Here is a 20,185-nt window from a genome sequence, read left to right on the forward strand (position 1 = left end):
GAGGAGTCATTTAAATATTACAGCTAATATTTGGTACCAAATCAAACAGCTCCTCAGCAGAACCAATGAAATGTTCATGAAATACTTCAAGACTAAGAAAAGAAGTGGAGCTTAAAACATTGCTTTAGTTTTTTAACATACATTTTTAGTTATTTTTTGACATTAAAGGGGTACAAGATTCTTACTCCTGACACATTAAAACATCAGCTCTGCAATATTCAGTCAATGACATGAGTTATGAATATGAGTTAAGAATATGAGTTAAATGACATATTCAAAAAGAAGAGCATTTTGTTTTACTGCCATTCTCTTGCTGTTGATTGAAAAGAACTCTGTGTAATTGCTGAATGAGTTAAACCAAAATTTAACTGAACATAAGAAGGCTGCTTTTCACAGACAAGAAGGGAAAAACCAGAGTCAGAGACCTAATAGTGGACAATTTTGAAAATTATAGTGTGTGTCAATAATGGAGATAACAGTGAGATTCAAAAGGAATAATCTCAAATAATAGAGATAATGAGCACCTGTCAGCTACAAAGCCATTAGTATCAGGGCTTTTATATTTGCAACAGTTAAATCTGGGGACACTGACAAACTTAACAACACAGCAAATAAAACATCATGAAAATCTAACCGGGAAGCAATCCCCCTCACTCAGAAAACACTGCTGTAGAGTTTGAAAATAAATGCTTCCAGTATGAAACTCACTGTCCAAATCATTGGTAATGAACACTGCAAACACAGCAAAGGCACTCCAGAGTCTAGCTGGGTTGGCAGATGTGAGCAGCTGATCAAGCCACAGCATTTGCGCTAAGGGACAGACAATCCCAACCACCAACAATGGAGTCCAGACTGGAGTTCCCAGATAGAGGAGTTTGTCTGTGCAGACCACCCAATGTGATCAAATGTGTGCCCTTCCCAGAGGGATGAAAACCAAAGGCTTGTAAAACCCTGTCTGAAATACAGACCTAGAATACAGTGCCTCAGAATGGGAAACCCTGGAGCAAAGACCTTGCTGAGAAGGGTAATGGTTAGGAGCCTTCAGCCTGGAGCAGGTGGGGATTAGAGAGCATAACTGAGGCAGAAGGAGAGGAAGAGAGAGATACTACACCAAGTGAGAATGGGAAGACAAATTCTGCAGGAAGCAAACACCTTGTCAGCATTGAGAAAAAAGCATAAGAGGGAGCACAGGTAATAACGCTCCTCTCACTAGTAACATTTGTAATGATATGCTGGTCAATAGTCAACCCTCATGATATCCCCACCTCAGGGAGTATTACTGTCCTCAAAGACAGGGGATCTACACAGAAATTTTCTCAACTCCCACAGCTAGAGCTGGTATCAAGCATATCCTAACCCCACCAATACATGCCAGGCCTCAGTGGACAGTAAGTGTGGAAGACTAGCTGCTAAGATCTCACCCACAGAGAGTTTGAAGTTTCTGCCTACCCCACAAGCCTGAAGCTAGAAAAGATGATCACATGTCCCTGCAAATCTGGCCAGTGTGAGAGGACCAGGCTGGTACAGGGAAAGCTGGAGACAGCTCTGCTCTAAAGCTGCACTGAGTGCAAGCAGCATTTGCAGTAACAATTAGATATGCAAATAAGCACATTGAAGATTAGTGATGGTCTCCTGTTGTCATGGAGAAAAAAAGCACCTTCCATTCTGGGTCAAACCCAAGCACTGCATTTTCTTTCTCTCACTGGCATATAGAACCAAAGAGAGCACTGGAAAACCCAGGAGCCAACAGCTCAATGTGTGACTGGAGAGGCTGAGAGTCAGGGAGCAACATAACCCAAATAACAAAAAAACACCTCTCTGCATCAACCCAAAAAGACAGGACCATGGCAACTACACAGATACTAAAACTACCAGGAAGGAGAAGCACAGGCTGGAAGAAAACACCCACACCATGTAAAGGCCAAGATGCTTCTCAGCATTGCTGCTGCCAGGGGAAGGCAGATGTGGAGGAAACTGAGGGCAACACAATTCATATGGCACTCAGCTCTGATTCCCTTGAAGCCACATGGGAAGATCTTGTCTGAATGAAAATACACACTTGTCTCAAAGCCTCTGTGTATCTTTGACCATCCTCATAGTCCTCCCATCCCTTGTTAAATGATGGCTGCTAAGAGAGAAGAGGAGGCAATCAGCCTATTTAGATTCAGCTTTCCTTTCCACCCTGGGGGTTTCTTCATAGGAGCAGCTGGCCAGAGCACTGCCTTTGTTCCAGCAGCCACAAAAACACAGTCACCCACCCTCGGCCCCCCTAAAATCCCACAGAAGAGCCAAGATAAGTTTATAATGGAAACCCTGACACAACCTTAACTATAGCATCCTGAATGGAAGGCTATAATCTGATCTGTGTGTGAACTAGCTCCCCTTGTCTCAATGGTATTTATCTTACTTTAACTCCTGTTACAAAAGGGTTGAGTCATATAGCAGAGCCAGCCAAGTAACAAAACTGCAAGGCTTGCTGAAACGTCAGATTCAAGGATAAACAGGCACAATCCTAAAACAGGTTAGAAGAGTCTCCGCAGGAGCACTGGTAGTCAGACCTCTGAGCCTCCGGACAATGGTGTTTTCTTCTGTGCTGCAGAGACTATCACAGCCCAGTGGAGGGGTGGGGGGAGACGGTGCAGAGCACAGGGCTCTGCCCTTCGGTTCATGGTAACACGTATTACCCAGGGCCCAAGAAACCTGATCCCGTAGCAACCTCATGTGTGGAAAGTGCCCCAATCAGATTTCACTGTGTCAGGAGAAGAACAGTATTTACTCTGCATACAGATTAGTCACAAAACTGGGTCACTTCTTGCCTTTTCAGAGAGAGAGAAAAAAAAAACCCAACCAAAACTACTTCTTCAGATCTTTTTGCGCCTTCCCCCCAACTTTTAAAACTACGTGATGCAGTGTGGTCATTCACAGCTGTCTAAGCTGATCAAACAGCACCTGCATGGGTAAGGTTAAAGCACATTACAATCACTAGGCTTCCATTTCTTAGAATTCAGCTCATTAGCTACTTACCGGTTCTTTTCTAGTTCGTTGTGCGTAGACCTGGAAGATAAACAAAAATTTGGATTAGCCACCTTTGACCTCTGAGCACCAAAGTTCAATTGCTGCAAGCTGTACACATCCCCAGTGGCACATTGCAGTGGAAAGCCAACAACTACATACATTAAAATCTCTGGCTATAACCTCATCCTCTCTACTGACAAGAGATCCCTCCCCTCCAGTGCTAAAGCTGGGGCTCTTTCTGGTGCTACAGAAAGTGTTCCCTGGAGACTTAAATGCACACAAAATCTCAAAGAGAGGCAATGATTAGAACAGGGGATACGCCTGCTACTTCCAGACTACTTCTGGCCCTGCCACCAACTCAGTACAGTACTGCAGCTCCTTTTTGCTTTAGTTTCTCCATTCACCCTGTAAAAATATTGGTATCATCTGCCATCACTGAGGCTTGTGGAGCATTAATTTATGCACACCAAATACATGGGAACCTTCCAGAAAAACTGGCTCTGTAAGGACAACTCCTAGAGCCCTTCAGCCCTCACACAGAAGATTTAGCAAACCTAGCAAAACCAGATATGACCAACACTTGGGCACAAAAGGGGATGGCCAGGACTGCCGTGTTTGCAAACATCAGTGGCACTGAGCAGCACTTTTAGGATGCCTGGAAACCCCTCGGGGATGGAAACAGCACTGCCACAGCACTAGCTTGCAGGGAAGTGACCCATAAAGTGGCACTGTGACCACTTGACAAAGGAGGGGACTTTGTCTCTATACCTGCCCACCACGCCAAGCATGCTGCCAGCACTCCCTCATGTAGAGGTTGCAGCTTGAAAATGAAACCAACTAGAAACAAAAGGGAAACAGGCAAGTTCATTCTCCTCGCCCCTGTGATGACAAGAGTGGCAAAAAAAAGCTTAAATCCATTCAGGATTTCTAATCTAACCCAGGTAAGTTTATTGAGGATTATTAAAAAAGATAGCCATTTGTACAACATTTCTCTTCAACAGAAGGTCACCTTAAAATAAGAGTAAAAAGAGCCCAAGAGCTTAATAAAAAGGATCTATTTTCTCTAATTTGGCATCACATTTCTTCCGGAGCTCTGAGAAGATTATCCTCTATCCCCCATCTGGAGAATCCCACAGAGAATTCTACAATTAGGGAACTGAATGGAGGATGTGCTCCAAGGGAAACCCTGTCATAATTAAATGCTTCTCCAAAAAAACGAAGGAGGAGTGCCTAACAGGTGTTAGAACCTCATTGAGAATGACGAATAAACCGTGGGTGTCTGCAAAAAACAAGGTAAATGAGTCTCAGCAAACCACGGCTGAGAGCTGTGGGTGGCCAGAGGAGAAACAAAACGTGACTGTATGCCTGTCCAGGCTCTCCTGAGCAGCAGAATTTGGGATACCCTAAAGGCAAGGCACACTATAGACAAACTCTTCACATCGAGGAAACTCCCAAAGCAAATTCCCTCCCAAAAAGACTGGATGCCTTAATTCTGGTTCCCAGGAATCAGAAACATGAACATCACATATAGTCCAGAAAATCTCCCCCCAGAGTCTAAACCAGCAAAATCCATTTGTCCAGGCAACCTGGATTCAAATTAACCCACCAGGGCTGAGCTGAGGCCCTTTAAAACTGCTGCCTGTATGTACTTTGGAACATGCTTATTGTTCTTACTTACTGCATGTTCCTGCAGGAGACTTTGCACTTGCCTTGGCTGTGACATTAGCAGTTATAAGGCCAGAGATATGCAATGGCTTGAATTCCTATATTATATCGAGCCAATTATCAAGGCCAGCACTGAAAGAACAAAGTTTGGCCCACTGCTGTGAACAAAATTAAAACAGCAGGTTCTCCTTACTCCTCTCACACAGGAGACTCTTTATTACCTATCTGCCTTCTGATGAACAAGACAACTGAGAGAGGTCACAGGCTTTTCACCAAGTCAGGAAATGTATGCTGTGACTTTTAACCATATCTGTGGCAAGGCAAAAAATGCCCCAAACCTCGACCCCCCCCCCCCAACACCTTCCCACAGAAGCTCAATGCAAGCAAAAGTATCTCAGCAACACTGCATGAATACTACAGGGATGTTGCTTCTTTTACCTGCCTATGCTTTGCTTAGTCTTACTGAGGACTGTTTGGAAAAGTTTTAACTTTTCTTAATAAGGGGAAAAAAACCCCAGCACCACTCCCCACTACCACCATTCACTAACTTGTATTTTCTGTGACACTTTCCCTTTACTTGGACAACACATACAGATAATAAAAACCTCTTTCTCTTCTGTTCATAATTCATTTCATTTTCTGTAACTCCTGATCTAGAGATTAATTTTCTCTCCTCATCTTTGAGCTGCACATGTTACTAAGATTTATTTGGAGTTAAACAAGGACAGTGCTGTCAGGGAAGTGGGAAAAAAAGTAGAGGAACCTCTGTTGATACTACAATCAGGAAAAAAAAAGTCTTTTAAATAGGTACAGAAACAAATGTAACTGGACCTCTTTATCCGAGCTGGTCTTATCATCAGCTGAGAACCTGGAGAGTATCACCAGCCTGAAATCAAAGCCCCATCCTTGTACACCATCACTAGCTTCTTGATGGGTACAGGATGAACACCACAGCTGTAAACTAGTGCCAAACTCGGGGAACATTTCAGTGCTACTTGTAACGGTGTGGGTTTGCAACAGCAGAAAGCAGTGCATACAGTGTCATGCTGCTTTGCTGCTGCTGATAGTCAGTCAGAGCCTGTGTCACCCTGTGAAATAGGACACCACAAACCAGAGGAACTCACATCCCCACAGTCAGGACACAGGGCAAGCAGGACCCTGCCCCACCTGCAAAGCTGAAACCAGAGCCATGTGGGTAGATACGTTCAGAGGGGAAAACAAAAGCCCAAGCACATGTCCTGGCTCTGCTCAGAACGTCAGCTGCAATGTAAAAGCAGCTCAAGCACAGTCTGGGTGGGTTTCATTTAAAAGTCAGGTTTCTATAGCAGTCAGGTCTTTAACAATCAATTTAAAACACCCAAACTGGTAACTACTCCTGTAAACTGAAGGAATGTTATATAAGAGGGAGGATTCTGCTCCCTAAATTTTGCAAACCGATTGGGAAAACATCAAGAGTTTTAGAAGCTTAACATAAAGGAGCCAAGCAAACCACCACAAAACCAGCAGAGCAGTCCCCATCAAGTTTTTAAGCAACAAAAAGTTCAGAGAGGACAAACTCAAGTTTATCCTGATTTACCCCAGATACCTTAAACTGTGTGCAAAACCGGAAGAAAGGCAAGCACCAACTGCCAGTCATTCTAGTTTAAGGTCAGATGTGACAATCTTTTTGCACCAGTTTCAGTGATTCTGCCTGCAAACTTGCTATCCAACCCTGTAACAAGGTGCTGCTGGAACATTAAGTTAAACTGCAGACCCCCAGTGAATAAGACACTGCAAGCAACTTGCCACTTTATCCCATTTTCTTTATTTCAGTAAATGCCTCATACCACAACAGAGGCAGCCAAACTTTCCCCGAGCATAGGTAAGCCAACAAAACAAACTGCATCAGGGAGGAACAAGCTCTAAAGAGCACTGAATTCATTTGTCATGGGGATTTTTACTGTAATTAAAATCACAAAGCTGCCACATGACATTAAACACAGCCAACCTTTCTGGTTTACACATTTATTATTGATAAATAGCCCAACATATGCATTTGCAGAATATTTGCATTTTGGTCTGACTTAGTGAGCTAACTATTTTCTATTGGGAATTGGGAGCCCTTGTCCTATGCGATACACAGATGGCATTTACACCCAAAGATCCTGTCATCCCTCTTGAACCTGGTCACCCTTCTGCCTGTATCTCGCACCAGCTCCTGGCTCCAGAGGAGCCCAGGACTCCAAGAGCTCAATTTCCATCACAGCAGATATACTGGTGTCTCAGAAGGTGCTGCTGGCTGTAAGCAAGGGGACCCTTCAAATACATGTCCTTAATTCCAATACAAAGCCAGTGCTTCTCCTTCAGATTCATTCACCCCACTCTGCTTTATCAAGAGTTTGATCAGGAAAGAAACATTCCACCAGCCTGTGTAAGTTAAGACAGTTACCTGAATCATGTTTAGCAAAACAAGAACATCCATCCACAGGCCAGACCAACTACTTTCTGTCTTACTTCACTCAGGTTCAGCTATTTCTCCTGCTTATAAAGCATCACACCACATACAAGCTCATTCTTCTTCATTTTACAGACCCTTCCCACCTTCTATCTCTGCTGACACACATTCACTGGGCCACTACACTACCCTGCAGGAAATGCCTTCTTCCATTCCCCAAGCCACGAACAACCAACCCTTCTGGAACCAGTGAACTACATTACCGCTCTCTTTTATGCAAATTCTTCCTCAGAAATGACTCCTACTGGGAACAGCCAACTGACAAAACAAAACAAATGCAAAAGAAGGGTGATCAATAGGTTTCTTTAATTTTAAATCCACCTGTGTCCACAACACAAAACTTACTGGCTGAAGAACCCCACTGTTTTGCCATGGTTTCAAGTGGATCAACACCGTAAGTAGTCTATGAAACCAACTGCAGAAGCTGACCTGGGAAGCACAAGAAGAAGTTCCACCAGTAGGAGCATGTGAGGCTTCCAGCCCAATGGCAAGGCAAACGATGGCTGCACAAGAGTTAAATCTTCCTGCCCAGAGAGAGATGCTCAAGGGCTGGGCTCCTAAGGGAGTTGAGCCTGGCTCTCAGAGAGCTGCAAGGGAGCCTTGGGAACACAGAACTTATGGCACTCCATGCTGCCATGAGCTCCTACAGTGAGGATGCAGCTGAACAGAAGATGGCACAGCCGGAGTAGAAGTCCTTCTGCTGCCATCCTTATGCCCTTTGCAAGCACCAGCCTCAAGTCTAACAAGAGCATCACCTCAGCCTTGCATATCAACAAATCTAACAGAACATTTGCTTCCAACCAATACCAGAGACAAAAGTTATCTTCAGCCATTACTGTCTCCTGATCCCCTATACTGTCTGGCCCCAAGGTCCAGAATAAATGCTTCCCCATGAGAAGCTGAAGTGAGGAGACGGAACAGACTGTTTCACCTTCTCACTGACGTCAGTGCAGATGCACCAGATTAACCTGGCCCCAAACTCTGGCTAGTTTTTCCTGTCGCTCTTAGATGGACACGGTATCAGATTCCTCCTAAGGCTCTGATCAAAGCTGTTTTCCCAGGATCAAGCCAGACCCTTTCCAAAGTTCACATTCTCAGCCTCCAGCAGAGAAGGGGATGCAGTCGTACTTGCATCTGTTTGTGTTTTTTCATCTTTGGAAAAGGAGAAATGTCCCCACAGTCTGTTTTCAGCTCAAGAAGCGGAAGAGCTCTTTCGTGTAGTTCTAAACTGCAGAAAGTAACCTACCCCGAGTTTCTACTCCTGCAACACTCAGCCAAGACAACTTTAAAAGGTACACTGCACACATCCCTTCAAGAAGTAAATGTCTTCAAAGTTCCCTACCGTATTTACACACCTCATTCTGGCACCTGCTCCTCACAATCATTATTTCTGTTTGCAACACTTCAGAAATTAACTCTTCCACAACACCTTTTATGCAAGAGGGACAGCGCCAACACACACAAACTCCAAGTGGTTTTCCCAAGGTCAGACAAGGAGCCTTTTGCAGAGCAGGGTACTTAACTTGGGTTCCCAGAACTCCAGGATAAGGCCAGCATTGGTGGGTGGGTGTTCTCAGGCACCCCAGAGAGACAGCTGACAAGGACCCGTATGCCATCTGATTCTTGGGTAAAATACCCCCCCCCCCCCCAAAAAAAAAAATCACATAATCATTGTAAGGTACAAGTGGGAAAGTGGGGAAAAAAAACCCCATAGAACCACCAACAACCCAAACCTAATCCAGCCTTGATGTCTTGCCTGCTGTCTGCCAGCTGGGCCATCCCTACTCTCAGACAGGACTGTACAAGGTGCCAGAGAAGATTCTAAAATGAGAGCCAAAAGCAAAGCACTATTAGTTTACTGATAAAACTCATCCAATACACACATCAGACACAGCCCTCAGCTGGGGAAGGACCTGCAGACACTTTCCCAAACAAAGCACACTGTTCTGTTGCTGCATGTACTGCTTTTCCAGCACATGGGAGAAAAGAGCAGAAATACAGCTCCTCCTTGCTGAGCACCATGAGTTTATTCCAGTTCCAGAGCTGAGCTCCCCCAGACCAGACCAACACCCCATTAAGCAGCAGAAGGCAGCACTCTGCAGGTGAAGAGTTTTTCAAGCCAGGCCACATAACAGCAAGGATGTTGTTTGCATTGAGTGCTGCAGTCCAGGGCCAGCAAAGGAGTCCACAGCTGGCTTCCCTCTCCACTGTGCAGGCTGGGAGGAGTGTGCTGCTGTGGGCCTTCTCCTATGGCACCTGAGACACGACAGGCAAAGGCTGGTGCTAGCCCCAAGTGCTGACGGAGAACTGCCCCATCTCATACACTCCCTCCTGCAGGGCCCTGCACGGCCAAGAGGAACTGGGTTTGCTGAACAAGCAGCTATTGAATATTTTGTTTTCTCCTCATTGTTAAACGCATGGCCTCGAGCCAAGCCCTGCTCTGAATACAGAGCTGGTGGTTTCCTTACAGGCTTTTTGACAGGCTCACCAAGAGCACTGCCTAGGCAGTTCACGGGCACGTTTATTGTCAAGCATCCTTGCTTTCCAGATTGCAAGCTAAGAAACAGGGAAATCAGAGTTGCAACTTCTTGTCTCTCCAAGTGCCTGCATGAAGAACCCCCCCAAGGGCCTGGTTTTCTGGGCCACTTTACATGTTCTAAGCACAGCTCCTGCTGGTGCCCCTTGTGGCTGTGCACCATCAGCACTTCTGCAGCTCAGATCCCAGGTTCCTAGCTTGGAAAAAAATAACTGTATGAGGAATAGCCTAATTTGGGGTCTCCTATGACAAGCTGGGCTGAAAGGGACTTGCTGAATGTACATTGTGCTGCTGAAAGCAGCCAAGAGTGAAGAGAGTTCTCCAGTGTGCGGTTCACTGCTCTATTCATCTGCCTTCTAACTTCTGCCCCAAGTGAGCAAAGGTCCTACAGAAACCAATTCCTTTCCCTCCTAGCCCACAGTTAGCCATGTCAGAAGGGGCTTGTGCACACAAATCGGACACAAAGGCTGATGTATGGGGAGGTACTTTAGCTATTTCAGTACAGAAACCCTAGCCCACCTCTCCTGGACATGCAGCAGACAACACCTTCTATAACAATTTAGACCTTAGACAAATTCAGGTAGATTCTCACAGATCAGAGAAAAGTATATTCTTTGCCTCACCAAGGCAAGATTCCTATGTATGACCCATGATGCAAGTGAGTTCGAGCTTCATGTAGACAGATTCTAGACTATTTTTAATATACAATGACAAAACCATGTATTTCATGACCTGGTGAGGAGAAATGTCAGGTGGCTTCACCATGGCACCTCCAAGCTCCCCCATGAACAAGGAAGAGCATGACACAGAATGAGGACAGCAAAATGCATACACTAATGTCAGGTATGCATTGTCCTCCAGATCTCTCCCAAGTGCTACGTGGGAAGGACAACCTCCCTACATGATCATCACAAACAGATCACTCAAAGCAAAATTTGAATGAAGTAGGATGAGGCACTGATTTCATCTATCCCCTGCTAAGACCTTAATATCTCTGCTAATAAAATTTTCTCTGTTGATTAATCAAATGTATTACAGAGCAGGGTAAGGTCTGACACTGCAGAAAACTCTGCGTGGTCCCTGCCCCACTGACTTCCAGCAGGCTCCATGACTGTCACTGCACAATCTCGTCCAAGGCCACACCAGAACCAGTATCATAGTTGCTAAGACCTGCATGGCAGAGAGACTGCAGTGGTTCTCAGAAAGAGAATAAAGGCACAGGAGGCAATTTTCAAATCTACCTAGAAAATTTAGGATCCTAAGTCTCATCTTGTTTCTAACAATCACAAGCTCCAAAACATCTATTCTGCTTCCTGAAAACAGGATTAGGAAAGTGTATGCATTACCCCAATGTACAGATGGTGGGAACCATATAATGTACAGATGGTAGGACCCATGTAGGTCATCTGACGTGCCCAGATCTTGCAGCCTTTCGGCAGCAGACTCAGGATCTGATCCAAGGACCCAGCATGCCAGCCCTCTGCCCTATACCATGCTTCTTCCCACACATAACATTACCTTTTTGAGGAAGATGGTCATAGCCAGAAATAGCCTTACCAATGTCATGTGCAGTGCAGCAGTCTGTTTGGGGAACACATACTTCTCTGCAACACCATCTTCTGCCCTAAAGAAACTGCCTTCAGATGCACTGGGGAAAACGAGGCATTTTGAGTAAACACCACCTGACTGAAATGCACTTTGTTTGAAAAGAAACTGAAGGCATTTGTATGGCTGTGGGCCAGGCCAGACTTTCTTCACTTCTATTTAGACTTGTTATCTCTCATGTTACAACTCTATTGCTGCAATACTGTGCCCAGAGAAGGAGGCAGGGGAAATATACTTGAGAACAGGAAAATACATTAGCAGTGCTGTTAGCTACACATTGTACCAGGGAAACTGAGGCACAAAGACTTACACAGGCTGTAAGAAAAATCAGGAAGAGAACCCAGATGTCCTGGTGTCTGGGGTTGTATTCTGTCAACAGGGACATACTCATAAAGCATCTGGGAGATCCATTTTTCCTTTTTGGAAGGCTGAGAAAAACGGAAGAGCTCCGATTTCGTCTGTTCTTACAGTTCTGGCTCACAAGCAGCAGCAACTAACATGATGATGGCAGCGAGGTGGCTACCTCCCACAGCTCCCAGATGGCCAAGCTACTTGTGAAGCAGTTCATGAACTGCTGCAGTTTGTAGCCTAACTGTTAAAGGCAAACCAGAACTGGTGCCATGTTACTCTGCCATGCCTATACATTGCTTTACAGCTGCCCAACCACCTGGACAAGGACCACTGGACTAACAGTCTCAACAGCACTCCCAATGTCATCTGTCCCTTCCCATAACTTCTCCCTCCTTGATGGTGTAACAGATGGAAGGAGATAAATGAGAAGCCTTCAGAAAATACTTGACTACTTTAGGCAGAGGAACTTTAATCAAAACTGAGGCAGAAGAATTGCTCTCAGTCCACATGTCTGCTTGTAACAGAGCAAGCAGCAAAGCATAAACAAGTAATTAAGATAATGTCGGAAATCATCTAGGCTACTTCAAACTGGATTCACAAAGCAACAGAACTGAAGTGAAATCACTTTCATATTAGAGAATGAAAGCAATCAAAGTACAGTAGGGAGCACAGAAAAGAGAGATGGGAATATATCCAGCGGGATGGAAAAAGCAGGCCTGTTCCCTCTGAGCTGATCAACAAGGCAGTGTCTCACAGAGAAGAGATCCAGGCAAAGGGCAGCCAAGTGCACAGCCCCAGAGACCCACAGCCTCTGATCAAGGGAGCCCAAAATAAGTCAACAAAAACAAATCCTATCTTTGTTGGTTCAAAGGAGGTAGAGAGTTGGAGCCAACACTCTCAAGAGGAGAACAAATAGCAGCCAGTCTTTGAATTTGGGCAGAAGTTAGTCAGGAGAGATCAGGAGATGATGAACAGCAGGAACTTCAACAAGCAAGACAATTAACTCAGCAGCAGGACATTGACCAGTCTGTTTGGGTCAGAAAGAGAAATGGATTTGAAAGCTCAATTAGGAGCAAGAAAGGAAAAAGTCAGTCTCACCTACAAACAGGGGTGCAGATGGGAAAAACATTACAGGTGACAACCAATTCACTGCTGAGCACAGGATCAGGTCAGGTTAAACGAAAGCATGAAGGATAAAACCCTGCATGTCTTGTGGATGAGGCATTACACAGAGAAGATATAAAAAGGGTATAAATGTGGCGAGAAGGGAAAAAACCCAAAACACCTGACAAACAAGGAATACTACTCAAACCAGAGAATTGCCTGTACACTGCATGTAATGAAAGAGAAAATGAGAGAATTCTGGGAACAGATGACTAGGCTTGGCCCAAATTTCTCTAGGAGCTGGGACTAATAACTTTCATGTTTCAGAAGACCCTAAGAACCAAAATCTGAAGTTTCTTGTCATCTCTCCAGCACTGCAATCAGTGATGCAAATCAGCCTACACAGGCTGCAGCCTGGACAGTGCTGCAATACGAAAAGCAGGAACCCTGGCTAATGGTCCCAACTGCTGCAAAACTGCACACACCAGTAGAGGATTCCACCAAATCCGGGAGGACAGAGGGATCAAGAGCCACAGATAGCAACACTTCATAGCAGACAGATGCTGCAGCAGTGAATTACAGTTAAGCTGCAGATAACATCGACAACTGGGCCTACTTCTAGGTTACACAAAGGCCTCTTTGCACAACTTGGATAGTCTAAAGAAACTACAAATTACATTTTATACCTACTGAAGGTATCAAAAGTAGAAATTCAGCCCAGAATCATGGGTTTCTGCATAGACTCCCTGCCACACAGTTCTCCCCGCATGGCTATATTACTGATACACAAAGGAAAACAGGAACTGCAGCTCTGCAGGATCATCTCCCTTGGAGGGCTATAAAATAAACAGGGTGACAAAGAGGAACACAGTGGGTTCCCCCATGGAAACTGCTACATCAGCTCTAGCACTTTTGGAGGCCTCATTCCTCACCAGGGAGTGGGGTTTATGCTTCTCATGCCATTTGCTGGGTTCACCCTCACTTTCTGTGTTTTCCCTGGTAACATGCCAGTTGTACTGTGAAGCCAAGCATCACTGAGCAGACACTGCACACAAACCCCACCTACGTGGGGTATTTTTTTCATTTCCCAAATCGTGGCAGGATCTCAGCTTCTGATGTAGAACAGCAGAGACAAGGAAAGGCACAATGTAGTGCCAGCAGGTTCACAAACTCCAGCATCACTAGGACTTGCTTGTCTACACTTGCAGATTGCACTGGGGCAAATTACATCAAATGGGCAGATGGGATGTGCTGAGGCTGAACAGAACTGTGTGAGTACAGTCCTACCTGACAGCCTGCTCTGATCACCTGTATGCTAGTGCAAATCTACAAAGACTGTGTGATTTTAACATGGGGTGATTTGCTTCTTGTGCATGGGCCACCACACCAGTTTTCCAGTCTAACACTTAAAAACTGTCATTATGCTTTCTCAAAAAGCAGTCACGTGCACACCCTACTCCTGGCCAGTCTCCCTCAGCATCTCTAACAGAGAAGCAAACCTTAACAGCTCAGCCTTGTCCAGCTTCCTTTCCTGAAAAATTAACTAACATATTCGTGTATACTCTCTATTGGGAGGGAAGATGCCATCTCCAAGTGTTTCTAGACAAAATTTCACCAGCAGCATGAAGACTCCAGCTAGTAATCACACTGTTTGTACATTATCAAAACGAAGCATAACTCAAAACACGGCACAGCAAATCTCCTCCATTCTCTGTTTTACACGTGTGGATTTGTACTCCATAAAGCAAAGCCAAGTCCCGAGCCATGAATAGAGCTCCCTGGCACTACAAGCCTTGAGACAGAATGCAGCTTCTAACCCCACCATATTACACAAGGGCCAGATTCTAACCCACCTACACACAGCGAGTCAAAACTCAACTCCCACTAGCTGTGGAGTAAGGTGTGATCCACTGTGAGTGTGAGCAGCTAAAAAGAAAAAAAAAATAAGCTCACAAGCAAATAAACGAAGTCATCCAGGAAAAAGGAACAACTGATAGCACCCAGGGAGCAGGACAGGTGTCGATAAAGTCTCAGAGACCAGTTCTCTGGGACATCAAGAAAGGGATTGGGGCTTTGTGCAGGAAACTAGACCAACATGAGCTGACACAGTGATTTGCTCTTTCAGAAATTTCTAATACAAGACAGGCAATCCACTCGGCCCCTGCACACCCTCTCCCCCAGGAAAATCATAATTACAGCACTGTCCTCCCTCCAGAGGCTGTAGGAAGGGCTGAAAATTGCCAGGTACTCAGTCAGCAACACAATGGGGGGAGGGGAGAGGGAACCTCCCCTGACAGAAAAGATATAACATATTTAAAACTGTGCAGCATTCACCAACCCCCCTACTCCTCCCCTGCACAGCGAGGTGCAGCTGCACAGCACTGCTGTTGTGGGAAATCAGGCTCTCTTGTGCACCAGACAGCCAAGGGTGACTTGCAGCTACACATGCCACATCCTTTCAGCTTCTGCACCCATGTTTGTGAACCTGTGCCACATGAAGCCATCACCTAAGGCACATGAGGTACCCAAAGCACACCCACCCACATGCCAGTCCCTGCTCAGTGACACCATGAGCAAACTAAGCTTAAAGCCAAGAATACCTGAGGACTTCAATAGTGTAGCCCCCACAATTATCCTCAAAAAGATAGTTTCAAGGGATCTGAGAGTGGAGGGCTACAGAGAAGAGCCAGCACAAAACCAAGTCATTGGATTTAAAGTTTCAAGTGGGGCAGAGGAGAGTGCAACAACTGCGAACATGAGGCACAGCATCCCAGCCAGAAGGGCAAAGAAACCCAGACACCCAGATTTCCAACATTCCATGTCCAAAGTGCCTTACCATACTCATTACAGCTGCTGATTCCAAGCTCTGAAGGCAACCTGGTACCAGGCTGTAGATGTCTGAAAGGCCCTTGGGACGCAGCCTCAGACACAAGGGAGGATAATGGGAAGAGAGGAAAATGAAAGGGAAAAGAAGTTGGACAAAGACCAAACCCTCCCCAATGGAACTGAGCAATAGATTCTTTGAGTGCCCTTAACAACATGGGCCTCTTGGGAGAGCTCCTAGTGCTGCTGGGAGGGTGCTTGGCATTTCCCCAGGATCAGACCAAAAAGTAACAGGCTCTTCTACATGCCTCAGAGCCTAAATAAAAACAAAACACAAATGACAATCTAATATTGTAACGTAATTTCAGATTCTGCTGTAAATCTTAACTTCATTAAACTGACGGTATTAAGGGGGGAAAAAAATCATTCAGTATCCCTGCTGTTTGTTTTATTTCCTACCTGCTGACAATTTAAATTGATTAAAAAGTCCTCTCAGTTATTTTCCAAAACGTATAAATATCAAACCAGGCTAATCCTAACTAACTCTAATGAACCTCTGAAATAATTGGGTATATTAGAACTGCACATGTAGGGTCCACAAGAGCAGTTTCCAGTGACATCTAATGCAAGTTAATGTACCACAGAACTGTACTCCCAGCATGGACTGCTGCACTTCTCTATAAAAAGTCCTCTCAGTTATTTTCCAAAACGTATAAATATCAAACCAGGCTAATCCTAACTAACTCTAATGAACCTCTGAAATAATTGGGTATATTAGAACTGCACATGTAGGGTCCACAAGAGCAGTTTCCAGTGACATCTAATGCAAGTTAATGTACCACAGAACTGTACTCCCAGCATGGACTGCTGCACTTCTCTAGCAAGTTTTTAGAACACAGCTTCCGTCCCAGAAACATCTTCAGAACAAACTAACATTAAGTAAGTGATACTATATGCTATAACAAATCTCTGCTAATCTTTCATCGCATTCCAAATAAACCCAGAAAATACTTTTTTCAAGAGCAAATTAAAAACAAGAGGCAAAATTAAATTCTAATTTAATGCAGGTCGGCTAATTGATTTGCTTGGCTTTTTGCTTTTAGCTATGTGTTAAGTAGGATGCTTTCTTTAAAAAAGCTTCCCTTGTCTATCATGAACACCAGGCCACCATGACTGTGATTCCCCAAGTATTTTTTGCAGGTGAGTAATTTTGCATCTCTACCTATCCCTGACCAGAGCAAGACTGTATTTTGAAACATACTCACGTTTTAACTCAGCCACTAAGGTCTTTCAAATACCCACACAAAACACTACACACAGATAACGTCCCAAGGTTTGCAGAGGGGAACCCTCTGCAGAAATCTGCATGCTGGTGGTTGCACAACTGAGACAAGAAGAGGAAAAGAGAACCTGAGCCACCACATCCTTCTTTAAAAACGCATCGTGTGAATTAGAAATCATGACGCAATGTTTTCCCTCTCACCTGCACAGCCCTGTTTGAGGTAGAAAAGAATTATTTTGCTGGGACTGAGAGAGCATCATAGTTCCACAAGAGTAAGATTTGCTCTACCATTGCCATCCAGAGCTGGGCTGCCTGTTCCTCAGATCTCTCTGGGTGCTTGTGCCATGACAGCACAGAGCCTGTTGGGAAGAAATAGCTGTGAAGCCTGGGCTGCAAATGCTGAAGCGAAAGAGCTGGATTTAAACTATGAATCAAAAGAGCATCTAGGCTCTTTAAATACCCTGTCCCACACAATCATGGATTAGCTGGTTCTATGAAGACCAGCAACAATGTACACCTGCTAATTTGTAAGTGTATAAATAAAGAAAAAAAGAAGAAAACAACAATGCCGTGCCAAGGTTGTTTGAGAGATGTCTTCACAGGAGGTTGTTAAATGACAAGACCTGCATGAGATCTAAATGCATAATTTCTCTACGCTAATTAAACATTTTGAGACAAAAACAATCTAAGAAATTCTCACATCCACACATGAAATATAAGTTTTGTTCCTCATCAAGGACTTCATATTTAATTCAAAGTCCATTCCAGCTCCACCAGACAGGACTTACTGAATTGCCCCTTTGATTTTAACAGGAAGAGATGATAAAGAGCCTTCCTTAAACAAGGCTGATGCTATACTCAGCATCACACAAAAGACACTGCAGTGAATTTGGAGGCACCCTAAACTTCACAGTTGTCACTTCCCGGCACTTCAGCCATCTGGAAGGCCTGCCATCTCCTACAGCAAGTGCAAGCTGCTACGACTTGTGCTAAAAGAAACTTCCATTTCCAACTGTGCATGTAAGGTCTGAGCTCCCCAAAGAGACCCACTCTGGTCTCTGCCTGGAGCAGACCTGACGCTGGACACTCCCTGAGGCTGAAATAAGCATGGAGGGACAACACTGAGTAACGCTCTCAAGATTCGATTTGGCCTCAGTATTCCTTGCACAAAGAAGGTTTTAAATAAGGATAGAAAGTGTATTTTCTGCTTCCCTGTTGTCTTTCCCCCCACATCAACATATTCAGGCTGTCAGGCTTAAGGGCCCAGCAGGCTGGTGTCAGCACAGAGCTGCCCCAGGAGAGCTGTGCCTGGGGCTCCGTGCTGGCAGGGCGTGTGGAGCACCTCGGCCCCAGGGACAGGGAGTGCTCTGCATCCCACTCCAGCCCACAGGCTGCTGGATTTAGTGCTAAGGAGTTCCTGAGGGGGATGTGCTTTCAGCCCTCCTCTGGAGAAGGGCAGGTTGCCATGACAAAGGCCTTTGAGACAAAGAGGTGTGGGATGGAAAAATAGTATGTGGGAAACCTAAAGGGAAAAATACAGATCTCAATTCAGCATTTTCCATCATTTTCCAACACAAAGTCACAGGACTGGTGACTTCGGTTCATGATAAAACAGTAAAGGGCTACAACTGCCCTGAAATCAGGAGAGGCTGGATGAAGTAGGGAAGCAAATACAAACATTCAGCACACAACGAGCCCAAGATGTGCTGATCCTGATGAAGAAAACTTCCCCACAGCAAGGTGTCCTAACATCACTTCAAACAACCTTTATTATCAAATGCTGCCGAAGCAGAATCACTGCAAGCAAAGGCACCTTTCCCTTAGGCCTTTACAGGTCCTTCCCAATGGCCTTAAGAAAGCTTTAATCACCTGAGCCACCTGCCACCATTTTATGGATCGCACAGGCCTAGCTGCAGTAAAAGCAAGCTTGCAAATGCCTTTTCGATTTGAGTTTTTCAAACGCATGCTTGACGTTTCTAAAGTTTCTCTATCCCAGAAGGCCTCAACAAGGTCTGAACAATTCTACAGAAGGCAGCAAACAAAACCAGAGAGAACAGAAATAAGAGGGAAGAGGCAGATCCTACCACAGCACCAAGCAATAGGCTTGATCCTGTTGTCTCTTCTAGATTTAAGAAACCAAGAAACATGGCATTTTATAATAAGAGAAGTGTCAAAACCATGGAATTCTAGGATTACCAAGCTATCAGAAGCTGGGAAATCCCACTGCCCTGAAAGGCTGAGTGAAAGACAGCTTCGTTTCCCTGAACTGAATTCTTAACATGCTGTACATAGCAGCCAGTCATCTCCCTCTCTCCCATTTGTTGTAGGGGATCCATTTCAAAACATCATTTCCTTGCTTCGAATCATGCCTGTCATTACAATCCCAAAGCACCCAGGCTGCACATGCACTATCCCTTAAAAGCAGTGACTTCTGGGTTGGAAAGACATCAGCTGTATATAATGGGAATAGCTATTGCCTACCTCGCCCCTAAACCCTATGAACAGATCTCCCTATTCCCCTTCCCTCTGCAGCATCTGAGCCTTGGCAGGGCATCAGCTGGCAGTGCCACTTTAGATACAGCTCCCCTGTGTCCCCTCTGCTCTTAGCACTATGGATCCAGAATGGATGCTGTACTTGTGCGTCCCAGCTCCAAATCCCTCTGTGTCCAGAATCTTCCTATCTTCCCCAGAGGGTAAGTTTCTCTCCAGCTTCATCCTGCTGCCCTCCCTGCACCCCGTGCTGTCCTGCCCACATTGTCCCTGTTGGCAATACTTGAGTTGCTGCCACTGCCGCTATGTTTCCTCGCCCGGCTCAGCCTCCGCGTGGGCTTTGGGTCTTGTAGTCCAGGGCTTGGAACCGAGGGGAAGGTCGAGGCATAGCCATGTTCGCACTCTGCAAGAGAATCAACAGGCAGGGCATTAAAAAGAGGGGGAAAAAAAAGGGGAGGAAAAAAACCAGAAAAGAAGAGAAGTGAGCACGCAGGCCTGACCACCAAGCCGTCAGCCCAGCTGGGGAGGTCCTTAACCACAACAGCTCGGGGAAATGAGTGATGATGTATTCAGAGTGAAGTGGACTGGGAGGTGGAGAAAAGGGAGGAATAGGAGTATAAAGCCTCTGTCAAGCCTAGAGGAAGGACACCACCACTCAAACACCTGAAAACATCAGAGGAAAACATGACAGCCCAGCGAGCGCCTCCTCTCTCTCCTCCTGCCCAAGCTATCTGAACTGGGCAACCCAGGTGTATTTCACTGTGCCAGCGAGGTCTCTGCAGAGCCAGAGCCACCCACCACCACCACTCCTGCCCGGTGG

At 45.3% G+C, this 20,185-nt stretch overlaps 1 protein-coding gene across 1 annotated transcript in view; it reads right to left on the reverse strand.

Moving 5' to 3' along the window:
- The window catches only part of MXI1 (MAX interactor 1, dimerization protein), a gene marked incomplete at its 5' end in the record, with an annotated part of 45,250 nt that extends 25,482 nt beyond the window's left edge, over window positions 1-19,768 (reverse strand). Inside the window, 2 exons of the mRNA XM_009083169.1 lie at window positions 3,025-3,057; window positions 19,639-19,768. Of these exons, the coding sequence (XP_009081417.1) occupies window positions 3,025-3,057; window positions 19,639-19,768 (163 nt within the window). The remainder of the gene's footprint in view (window positions 1-3,024; window positions 3,058-19,638) is intronic.
- Window positions 19,769-20,185: the final 417 nt, after the last annotated feature.

This window comes from Acanthisitta chloris, unplaced genomic scaffold (genome assembly GCF_000695815.1).
Source record: "Acanthisitta chloris isolate BGI_N310 unplaced genomic scaffold, ASM69581v1 scaffold38939, whole genome shotgun sequence".
Lineage (NCBI taxonomy): Eukaryota > Metazoa > Chordata > Aves > Passeriformes > Acanthisittidae > Acanthisitta > Acanthisitta chloris.